At 34.5% G+C, this 12,180-nt stretch overlaps 1 protein-coding gene across 1 annotated transcript; it reads right to left on the bottom strand.

Annotated features, from left to right (window-relative positions):
- Window positions 1-2,014: 2,014 nt before the first annotated feature.
- On the bottom strand, window positions 2,015-8,082 carry LOC100259904 (uncharacterized). Its single transcript, XM_002264268.5, has 4 exons — window positions 7,744-8,082; window positions 6,122-6,843; window positions 5,201-5,635; window positions 2,015-2,672 (listed from the first exon to the last, which is right to left on the bottom strand). The coding sequence occupies exons 2-4, from the start codon at window positions 6,837-6,839 to the stop codon at window positions 2,494-2,496; spliced, it is 1,332 nt and encodes a 443-aa protein (XP_002264304.1). The 5' UTR covers window positions 6,840-6,843; window positions 7,744-8,082; the 3' UTR covers window positions 2,015-2,493.
- Window positions 8,083-12,180: the final 4,098 nt, after the last annotated feature.

Genomic DNA, 12,180 nt, shown 5'->3' with positions numbered 1-12,180 from the left:
TCGTGGATAGATTTTTGTCGTATCAAAATAAAATTTATAACTTAATGCGATGGTAACTCTTACTCGATCAAAAATGATTTTTAGTAAAAGTTATGATAGTATAATGATTTTAAATGTCGCCCACTATGATTAATTATTTTTTGTAATTAAGGTTTGAATGAAAAAAAACAGATTAATATGATCAAATGAAATTGGATTGATAATTTATGATGAAAAATTAAAATAACAATGATTTCAATTGAAAAGAATAATAAAATGTAAAATAAGAGAAAATTAATAAGAAAAAAAAACAATCTCTATGGTAAATAGGTGTTGAGACTTATTTTTCATTAAATTAAATTGAAAATCTAAACCAAATTTTGATTTAACTTTAAGTCTAGATCTAATTTCTCTTCAAATTAAATGATTTAATCCAAAAGATCGACTTAAACTATATATTCAATTCATCTTAAGTCATTTTCTAATTATTCATACAATGCAACTATTCAATTTTATTAAATTTAGTTTTAAAAATTTAATGAATTTACCTAATTTGCACTGTAATAGTTATTTAATATAAGACATGTTTGGAGATTTGGTCTCATAAGACATATTTGACTACCAAAAAAGTGAAGGAAAAGAGAAAATTTTATTAAGAGAGTTTCTAGAAAAATCAAAAGTGTCAAAAACTTTTTTTTTTAAAAAAAAGAAAAAAATCAAGTTTCAATTTATAAATCAAGGTCAAGTGGACACTTAATAACTTCTCATTGGTTTCTTAAAACTTTTTGGTTTAAAAAATCTGAAGTTTGGCATCAAAATCACTATTTCACATGAGAATTATCATTTTTTTAGCGTAAGCAACAACAGTGGGTAGCTTTCTCGATTGTTTTACAGCTTCATGGGAAAATTTATCCACTTTTTTTACAACAAATTCCTCTTTCCGATGGCAATATGTGCAAAATTTGCCATTGTGATCTCAGCATCCTTGCAAAAGATTATGAAATGAAATTTGCTATTCCATAACCTTGGATTATAGCAAGAACCTAATGCTTCCAAGAAGGATAATCCGCATCATCCATCATCCACTTTCACAATCACAGAGTTGAGCAATTAGAGATCACCCTTTTTTTTGTAGATAGAGGAGTAGGGGGTGTCTGGGGAAGAGATTTTTTCCATGTCTAAGCTTTGAAGTTTTGATACGAAATCAAAGTTTTAACAGTCAAAGAAGTAAGAAAAAAAAAAGGGCTCAGTTGCTTACTTTACCAAAAAAACTACTTAAAAACACCTGACTTATTTTAAAAAATAATATATTTTTTCCAAAAACTATTTTTGATAAAGAAATTATTAAACTTAGATGACGTTTATTTTTTTAAACGTATATACTAAATCAACTAACTTTTTAGATTAAAGAAAAAAATTATATATTTTACTTTCTTCTATTCAATAAAAAAACATTGACAAATAAGTTAAAAGTTAAAGAAAAGAAATAAAAAACAATTTACTGAAATCTGAAGCCAATTACATTCGACATTAAATAAGGAAAAACAAACAAACATCACCTACCTTAGTTTTGAATTTAGAAAATCATTTTCCATTCTAAAAAATTAAAAATCATTTTTTAGAACATCTCCCTTACAAGCACTAGATTTTCTTTCAATTCCTTTCTCCCCATCACTCTCCATGACTTCCAGATGAGAATGGATCAGCTTGATCGGTCATACAAACTCTACCAATGTAATTAAAAAAGCGTCAAATTTGTTTTTAGAATAATTTTTTGATTTAAAAAAAATATTTTCAATAAAAATTTATGAGATAAAAAATAAAAAACCATTTTCTAGAACATTTGTGCAGTAGATTTTCTTTGTTCCCTTCCACCTCTCTCTCTCCCGGTCTCCCCAGCATTCACCATTATCAAAACAGGCCAAAAGCCGCATAAGCACCGGCTTGCAACAACTTTGAAACTAAATGGGCAACAATTGGATTATACCTATATACTATGGTTGATACAACAATAATAAATTCAAGGCTGAGCTCATTACCGCACTTAATATAATTTAATTTTTTAAAGGAAGATGTTTCAACAGTACCACAGAAATGGTAAAATGAATGGAACCTGTAGCCTGTTTGTATGGCACAGAAGATCATAAACACCGACCAAATCGAGGAGTTCATATGCCTGTAAACCAAACAACAGGATAAAAAACCAAAGAATTTCCCCCATGGCCTGGAGACTAACCTAAGCCAACACAACACTTGTTAAGTCTTGGAAAATCCAGAGAACAAGATTTTCAGATTCTGACTCATCCAATTTATGTTTCACCCCTCTCTATCAGTTTGTCAGCGAAAGGCACACCCTGAAGTATGTATTTTGGTGGGACTACATATCCTCTATTAGCAGAAAAAGCAACTGACAAAACAAAGTGATTGTTATTCACAAGGTGGCATTATGCGACTTTTATTCTCTCTATCTCCTATGATATTGCGTCATAGTAACCAGTTAACCAGGAAAACTCATTACTTGGTTTCATGATCATGTTCAGAAGCCTCAAAGTGGTCTTCTCCAGATGATCCTTGTCCTGTTGGGAGATAAGACCATGCTAGGGCTGCAGTTCCAACTGTAATGACAGCAGCAATTGAACCCCAAACCCATCTCTGCCTTCTTTTCCTTAATTGCCGCTCTCGTCGTGCCAACTCTGAGGAAAACAAGGCATGGCAAATATTAGAGCACAGATGACAAATAGCAGAAATGCTGGGGCCAAAATGGAACTTGGTAAGCAGAGCATTCATAAAGGTGGGGACACAAACATATTCTTCATTAGTGTATTTGTAAGTGCATTTACTTTTAGCTCATGCAGCTGAATGCATGCATACTCTCTTCTTTCCTAATGTTTTGCTGGTGGGTAAAGACTTCAGATATGTAACTTTAAGTGTTAGAATAGGTTAAGTCATAACTGGTGAAAGGAAGTTGAACCACAGCATTCCGAATCTAGATCACATAGGGACTCAAACTCAGACCTCAAGAAATGCCAATAAGCTTTCCAGCAAAGTGGCTGACATCTATGTTACATGCTTACACCGTACTTTCTGGAAAATGATAGTAACGTAAATCATTTTCCAGACTACCCAAGCAATAAGTTGGTTCCTGCCATTGCCCTTGAGGCCTGGCTCAAGTGGCAAGAGGGTTGGCTGGGGATAGGGAGATTTCCAAAGGGACAAGAAAGTAAAGAAGATGTTTGTTCCTCTATTTAAATTTAATTTTAAAAACAGGAGAGAAATCTAGGGAGAGGACTTGCAAGAAAGATATCCCAAACACACTGTTTATTTAAAAAATAAAAAATCTGTAAAGAAGCAATGAAACAATGAAAAGAAGTTTCAAGCACTATAACAAATATCCATTGCTATAAATCTTAAGGATAGATAAATAGGTTTTTATTTATTTATTTATTTATTCTATTCATGCTTGCACGTAAAGATAGATAGATAGAAGCAATGAAGATGCTTGAAACTTTTTTGAAGTTATCTAGCACTATGACAAGGATCCACAGCCATAAATTTTAGAGTAATGGAACCTAATGACCTAAGATGCAATTGCACATTAATTAGTAAACCAATCCAGGCATCATGTATATCTTTGTGATGTTTTTAACACAAGTCCAAGAGGGAGGCAACAGAGAGTTAGGAACAACGAACATGCTTGAAACAATTTTGAAGTTATCTGGCCCTGAAGCAGGTGTCTATTGCTACTCTCAAATAAGCACACTAACATATGGAAGAGAGAGTTCAGATGCAATTGCACATTAATTAGTAAACCAATCCAGGCATCATGTATATCTTTGTGATGTTTTTAACACAAGTCCAAGAGGGAGGCAACAGAGAGTTAGGAACAACGAACATGCTTGAAACAATTTTGAAGTTATCTGGCCCTGAAGCAGGTGTCTATTGCTACTCTCAAATAAGCACACTAACATATGGAAGAGAGTTCAGATGCAAGTCTGAGACACAAGTACAGTGAAAAGTGGGAGAGAGGTATTACAGACATGCTTGAAACTATTCTGAAGCTATCTGGCACTGAAACAGGTATCCAGTGTTATACTCACCAATTAGTGCACTGACATATAGAAGGGAGAATGAGGATGCAATCACATATATCTTCAATAGATGGTTAACATCAACAGGATACATATGTGAACTAACATGTGGAACAACAAGATGAGTAAAAAGAATCATCAAACTATACCTTCCTTATTTTATGAACTCGCAACCAGTAGGCATGTAACAACTAGAACTAAAGAATTATGGACTACTTGTTCTAAGTTTAAGATAACTAGATGGACAAAATCCTTTTTTTCGTAGCACCAGTTTTGTGTGATAAATTTTACCACTTCAAAATAACTATCTTCAAGATTATAACCAACCCAAGTACAATGACTAAATTCTCATACAGAATTGATATGTATGCACAGCAGAAACTTCCTTTCATTTAAGGCTCAACCTTAAAAACAAAAGGAAAAAAGAAAGAAAGAAAGAAAAATCATGCAATGCATTTTGATTATTATTTTATTTTTCTTATTTATGTATTACATTCCTGGGTTTAACTCTCTAGAATAATAGAATTTGAGTAATTCTCTCCATATGATTTTCTCACCATGCCAAACCTCCAACTGTTCCTACATGCCCAAGCAAGACTGTCCAATAGAAGGCCCATTCACTAATTCAAAAGGAAGTAACAGGATCAATTAGCATGACTAAAAAGAGTCATGTTGTTGCCAGACAATGAAGCTTTTCCTCAGCGTAAGAACTTATGATACTATTCTTATTAAACAAGTTCAAAGAGTGTGAAGACAACCAATAGCATAGTAATTTATCCACGACTTAAGCGTATTAGAATTAGACACACTAGCACATATAATGGGTCCTACTCTAAAACACCAGGATGAGAAAAAATAACACATACACACACTAGCACATATCATGACTTAAGCATATTAGACACACTAGCACATATCATGTGTCCCTACTCTAAATGACCAGGATGAAGGGCAAAAATAATGAATGCACACACACAGAGGCATATAACTAAACACAAATTATACTGAACAGAAATTAATAAAGCATGCCTCAAAAATTTCAGAAAGTTTAAACACATGGTTTGAGGTAAATAAGAGAAATAAAAATTTGATAATAATTAAAAAAAAAAAAAAAGACAGTGCAGAAATCTTACCTAAACCTTCTTGGTTCCTCTGAGACATCTCCCGGTTCACAGCATCATAATAATGCAATCGGTCCCATAACCGAGCAATCTCAAAGTTCTTTGAATCTATTTGAGCTTCCATCTCCATCTCCACCTGAGCTTTCGCAATCCCCCTCCCAATGGAATCTGATACAAAACGAGCAATAGAAACTTGTTGGCTCAATTCTTGTGCGATATCAACATCCGGTTGCCCATCCTCACCCACAACAGCAAGATCAGCAGGGAGTGTCAACCCCACAAGAGATAACTGTTGGCTAATTGTCTGCCACACATTTCGCATATTTTTCAGTGCTTCTTCTGCTTGTTTCCGCTTCTCGATCTCCGTCAATAAACTCAATCTTATTTCACGCATTTCATCTTCAATCTCACGATGCGAAGGTTGTTGTGCACCCTCAGAAGATAGTTCTAAAGCATGTTAAAAATTTAAGTCACTCTGCCTATATTGTAAGACATGGAAATATAATTTCAATGTCCCTAATACTGCATAACTAATAAACCAACATATAGACATATCAACACATCATTAGTCATAAAAATTGAAAAATCAGTTTTCAAGGATAATATATCATGCGGGCTACCTTGAAAAATGGAAAAAAATTGTAGAAAACTCTATTGACTATCATCATACTGGCATCATGACCAAAAATAAATCAATGGTGGAGACTTGAGTATTCCTATATCCAATCATGATGCAAACAACTTCTCCTTCACATGTGACAAGTAAAAAAGGTCTGGAAAATGAATATGTATATATATGTATATACAGAAACAATGCCAACTGCCATTCCAAGCCTCCAAGTATCTTCCACTACATAAGCCTAACCATGGCATGCTAATAGCAAACAAAATGATAAAAAACCGCATAGCAAAGAAAGAAGAAAAGGCAAGTACCTTCCCAAGCATCATAAAACTCTCCCATTGGAGTAGTAAGCTTCAAAGAATGTTCAGCACCATTAAAATCCTCTCCTTCAGTGTTGCTTGTAAAACTCATTGATTCCTGAGGATCAAAGAAATCATCACCATCACCATCACCATCACCATCACCATCACCATCTCCATCTCCATCTCCATCTCTTTCTGAATTCACCGCATCAGACTTCAGGGGACCATTTTCTGTGGCAAAAATATTTTTTGAATTACTGCTTTCAGGTTTCTCATTATGGAAGCCATTCACAGGCTCCTCCACAATAGGATCAGCAACAGTGAAAGTAACAGGACCATTGTTTGCTGACTCAACAACCACAGGTTCTATGTTTTTTGCATTTCCCTTGACACCTTCTCCATCAGCAATTTTTTGGCCAGATGGAACGTCATACTGAGAGAAGCTCTTGATAAGACGTGGCCCTCGCCTCTTGTGATTGATGATGTACGGCGATGGAGGGAATGACGATGGAGAATCAGGAAGCGGGGTGGCCTCCGGAGTGGCATAGAGGGCTGGGGATATCTGAGACCAGAGGGGTTTGTTTTCTGTAGTCACTGTGGACGTGCTATTTCTCCTTTCCAGCTTCAAATCAGGAACAGGCTTCAAATCAGAAGCTGACTTCATGACTGTTTTTGAAGCCCCAGGTTCCAACAACCTATCTAACGCAATTGCTGTAAAGGTTGGCATGGCTCTGCAACATCAAAGATTTGCACATTCTTAGAAAATATGAATCACCAAAACCTAAACCATTTTTTGTTTCCGGGGACAGAATTTACTTAACACGATCTCAACAAAGGATTTGCACACTTTTCAGTATATGTGTAAAAATCACTAAACCCTAAATCTCTGTTTGTTTCAAAGGGCGAAATTTCCATTATAATCTGATCAAAGGATTTGCACACTTCTAGAGAACTTGTGAAAACTACGAAAACTAAAATGTCTGTTTGATTCAAAGGAAAAAATTCACATAAAATGAGCTCCAGATAGTATTTTAAAAAATAATAATAATATCCATAACCTCGAAAATATGTCGAATTATAATCAACAGAGCACCTATACTTTTTACTCAAGAAAGTATGTAATTGGAAGTTCTATTAACATTCCCCAACAACAAAACAGAGAGCCACAAGAACAGAGAGGTAACCGCAAAAACAAGAGTATCCAATCCACCGAAACCCCAATGGCCAGACATTAAAAAAACCTTCCACAGACTCCAAAATCTAGAAACCAAAGATGAAACACATCTCATATTCCGACAAAGTCGAAACCAAACACGAAAACCTCCTGCCACCAAACTAAACCCTAACCCTAATGCTCGTTCGGCTCCGAGAAAACGGGAAGGAAAAAACAAAAGAAAAACAAAGTTCAGAACCCCACGTTCTTTGGTGTTCCCGTATCACCGGAGAACAAGCCAAACAGTCGTACAAAGCTAAGTTGAGGAAAAACGTTTGTTTTCCGTGGCCTCAGGCTGGGAAAAACACAAACCCTCTGATTCTCACATACCAAGGACAGGGCTAAGATATAAAAAAAATACTAAAAATGAGAGAGAATTAAAGATTAAACAAGAAACGAACAGGCCAGAAGAGATTACCCGGGAAAAAGAGGAGAAGTTCCAAAAACCCTAATGGGAAGAATAAGAGACTTGGAGAAGAAGCATAATGATATTTGATCTGCGGACTGTTCCCTGGCCTTCAAAAAAGGAAGGAGCCCAGGCAACGACCGCCTCTCTGCTTCTCACCCCCACGAATTTCAAACGCTATTTGCTATTCTTAGAGCTTTTAGACGAATAGCGCCACCTCCGTATCATTTTGGGCACTCACATCGTTCCCATATGAAAAGTCCATATTGCCCTCCCATCTCTCTCGAAGAAATGGTCTCAATGCGGGGTGATCTGGGCTTTTCGCGGAGTTGGCGTTTGGGCTGAAATGCTGCCCTTGCTTTAAAAAACGGGGGTGTCGCGATCATTATGAAGTTGCAATTTAGGTTTAAGGAACGACGTCGTTTTGCCCGTTACATTGAACGCTTCAATGTTGGGTATTTGACTTGAACACACACGCTTCTGACGAGTACTTCATAACAGAAGAGTTGGCAGCTGGTGTCCTCAACGACCTGTTAATTTCTTTTTCATTCTTTGAAATTTCCGTGGCGTGAGCCCCAAGAAAAAGTTTTCCTGAGCATCTAAAATCATAATATTTTTCCATAAATACATGATAACATTATATGCGTAATTAAATTTTATTTGAAAGGGAATTATGAGATGAAGCATTGTGGTGCAAGTCTCCAAAATCAGTAGGAGAGTGGGGGACAACATCAGGAAGGTGACCATCGCAGGAAGCTTCGTCCCCCACCCTCCGCTGTGTGAGATTAATCAAAATCAAACATCATTTTCCCCACGCATAATGCATGGCATTTCTAAAGTAAAGTTGGTGTCTAATTCATCCTCTGCTTTATCGTGAAACATCATCTAAAAGCCTAAAAGGAGATGATTGTAATCAATTGCTCATGAAAGCGTAAACAAAAAGACAATCACGCATCAACAAGCTTACCCTCGGATCAATTATTTAGAAATTGATGCTAGTGTTCATTAAATTTGTCAAATACAAGGCAATTCCAGCGACACTGTCCATTTATGATTTATGCCTCACCGGCTCACCCCAATGCCCAAGCTTTTGTTGGAAGGGTTACTTGAAATGTATTACAGGCGTGTTTGAATTCGTGTCCCAAACCCCTCCCTCCCTCACGTACTCTATGTACCGAGAGAATTCTGGCTTGGCTGTCGTCTTCCCCTTTCTTCGCCCATAGAAGAGGCCAAACAGAGGGTGACTCTTGCTGGCCTTCTTTGTTTGCTTCGACGGGGGGTTGGGTTGGGAGGTGGACTCCGGGGCTAATTTTTTGGATGAACCGAACACTCCAGCTGGCAGGCTTTTGACCCTCTTCAGCTGCGCCTCCTCAGCGCCCACGAGAGGCTGCTCCTTGCCTAACTGGTCATACCCGCGGTGGCTTCTCCGTGTACTTAGAGCTCTAATCATGGCTTGCCCGGAAAAACCAGCAGCAGGATTGCTTGAACTTGCATACAAGAGAGATTTATGGAAGAGGGTAGGTGTGGGTTGTGGATGGGAAGAACACTTGTGATGAGTATGTTGTTTTTGAAGGCGTTCAATCCAAAACAGACTTAAGATATGGTTGGGCTTTCTTTGACTTTTCAATTCAGACCCAACCACCTCGAAGACTTTATTTGAGGCGGCAAGGTCATTAATTCGAACTCCCTCCCTCCTTGCCATTTAAAAAACATAGGCACACACCTCACACCTCACCCGATTGGACCCAACCACTTTGTTTTCGTCACAAGAAGAGTGTAGTAGGTTACTAGGAGGTAATTTGATATGCATTATGAAATGGACATTTCCATGTTTGGCCAATTCAACGCATATTGTCATTTGTAGCATAAATCCTACAAAAAGGGGATCTGAGTTGTTTTTCATTTACAGAAAGAAAATATATATTTTGATATTAAAATATAATTATTAAAATAAATAAATAAATGGTAAGTTTGTCAATTGAAAAGGTAATATAAATATTAAATATGGCCTTTTAGACCTCTTCAAATATTATTTTTAATTAAAAAAATAATATTTTAAAAGGTAAAGACTATCACATACGACCTTTTCAAATCTCAATAATGATTAGTTTTAATTAAGGGACTTGGAGTACTTATAAATAGAACTCATTCCAAAATTTTAAAAATAAGAGAATTCAAGAATAATATATTAAAATGTTAAGCTTGTTAAATTTGGTCTTTTCAAATCTCTACAAATTTGAATTAAAGGATAATATTTCTAAAGAATTAGAAAACTTTCAATCCTTATAAATAGAGTTTATTCCAAAATTTTGAAGAGAAGAGAGTTCAAAAGATGAACAAGAGAACAAGACTTGAAGAGAGGTGACACCCTAAACCAATAAACCAAAGGTACCATAGTCTTGCTCCTAGGAAATGAACAAGACACTAATCATCAAATAAAAAAAATGGGTAATAAGGTTTCCACTATTTTTCAAGTATGTTGCCTTCACACCAGATAATTTATTTATTTTCTAAAATATTTTTTATTTCAATTATAAATTTTTTAAAAACTTCATATGATCTTTATAATATATAGAATATTTGTAATAATTTCTACTATAAAAATTATCTTTATTTTTTTAATTATGTGGAAGCTTTTATTGGTGGGGACCATACATATACAAAAATTCTCCGACATGCAACCACCTATGACTATTACCCATCTATGACTACTACCCCTAGTAGTTCTAGTCATTCTAATTCTTCAAATCCTTTCACCATCGATATGATTAAGAAAATTTTGTTTAACTTTACATATAATAAATATGTTTACATATATATAGAATAAATGAATTGTATTTCTTATAATCTCATTATTGCTTTTAACAAGTTCCTCCTCTAGCAAAAAGAAGACATGTGGCCCAACATGTAATTTAAATTTACTCAACCGGGGGAAAAGAAATCTACAAGATTCAATAACAAAAGACAAGTTGTTTATGATTGGAAAAAGGGAAAGACTTTCAAGCTATATGGGGACATCGGTACGATTTCAACACAATGTACCCATCCAAGTTCAAGATTAGAAATCATGTTAGTGGCGATCTTTTTAGTTTTGGTATATGTCAATTACTATTCATTTAAATTCTAATGTTATTGTTTAAAAATGATGAGTTTTATTTATACATGACATTTTAATAAAATACAAAAAATATATATGCATTAGATTAAGCATGTAAGAGAGCTATATTCTTAGATGTTGTGGAAATTTGTTCAGAAGTTATAGAAATAAAATGGAGGCCAAATATTGTGACTTTCATGATATAGATAATGAAAGATTGTGTCATCGACCTCTACACTTATCGGACAATGAGTGGAGGTGGCTCATCCACTTTTGGGGCACACCTAAGGCAAAGGTAAACATATGATTATTTTTTGATAATGTATGTTATGATATGTACATTTTAACATAAAATAATATTTATTAATTATATCTAACCTACTAGTAGAAGACAATCAATAGCTAGGTACTTTTGTAACACAACTTGAAAATGCTCAAGAGCTTTTAATAACAACAAAACAAAAGTTTACAACTATAGTTGAAGAACTCTTACATGTGAAAGAAACATTTGAAGAGTCATTGATAGAAATTCAAAGGAAGACATGAGAAGAAGTAAAATAAGAGTTTGAAGGAAAAATAATGAAAATGTAAACACAATTTTAAAAAACAAATAATGCAGTTGATGAAACAATTTCAATCAAGACAGTGGAATTTTGGAGATTATGCTACATCTTTATATGATAACTTCTCCGATTATATTTTTTCTTTCTATGACTATTATGTGATGTTTAGTTGGTTGACTTGCTGCATTATGTGAGAATGTAAAACTAAATTTGAATCTATTTTGTTGTTTTTTTAGTCATATTATGTTTTAGTTATTTGATGATATATATAAAAATTGAATTTTGAAACTATTTTAGTTGCTTAATTGAATATATAAGCCTAAAATAAGTTTGTACAAGTTTATAATAGGTTTGGAAAGTGTGAATATATAAAGGCCTAATTGTCTAAATATGATAAATTTAGTTATGACCATTATAAATTGTAACCATAAGTTAACTTTTAATCACAATCAAGTAATGAATCATGACCATATTTTAGTATTTTTGGATGACTATTTATGATAAATTTTAGTTGTAGTCATTAAAACAATAACCATAAGTAAATATTTAGTCACAATCTAGTAAGTCACCGTCACCATAAGTTATAATTTAGTCACAATTCAGTAAGTGATAATGACCATAATTTAGTATTTTGGTCACCTTTTTTATATTGATCATGACTATAAGTATATAAATTGTCACGTTTTCTTACTTTGATCAAGATTATAAGTCCCAATTAGTCACATGTTTATGGAACCATGACCAAATCTAGTGGAAAGTAACAAAGTTTCTTTTACTTATTGTCATAGC

This window comes from Vitis vinifera, chromosome 4 (assembly GCF_030704535.1).
Source record: "Vitis vinifera cultivar Pinot Noir 40024 chromosome 4, ASM3070453v1".
Lineage (NCBI taxonomy): Eukaryota > Viridiplantae > Streptophyta > Magnoliopsida > Vitales > Vitaceae > Vitis > Vitis vinifera.
Note: the sequence above shows the minus strand (reverse complement) of the source record. Positions and strands in the feature narration are given on the sequence as shown.

What these genes read in the sequence shown, in the direction of transcription:
- LOC100259904 (XM_002264268.5), bottom strand. Translation starts at nt 6,839, where the DNA reads ATGCCAACCTTTACAGCAATTGCGTTAGATAGGTTGTTGGAACCTGGG. An exon ending in GTTTTATGATGCTTGGGAAG is followed by an intron (nt 5,636 to 6,121) that starts GTACTTGCCTTT and finishes AACATGCTTTAG; the next exon opens with AACTATCTTCTGAGGGTGCA. An exon ending in GAGGAACCAAGAAGGTTTAG is followed by an intron (nt 2,673 to 5,200) that starts GTAAGATTTCTG and finishes TGTTTTCCTCAG; the next exon opens with AGTTGGCACGACGAGAGCGG.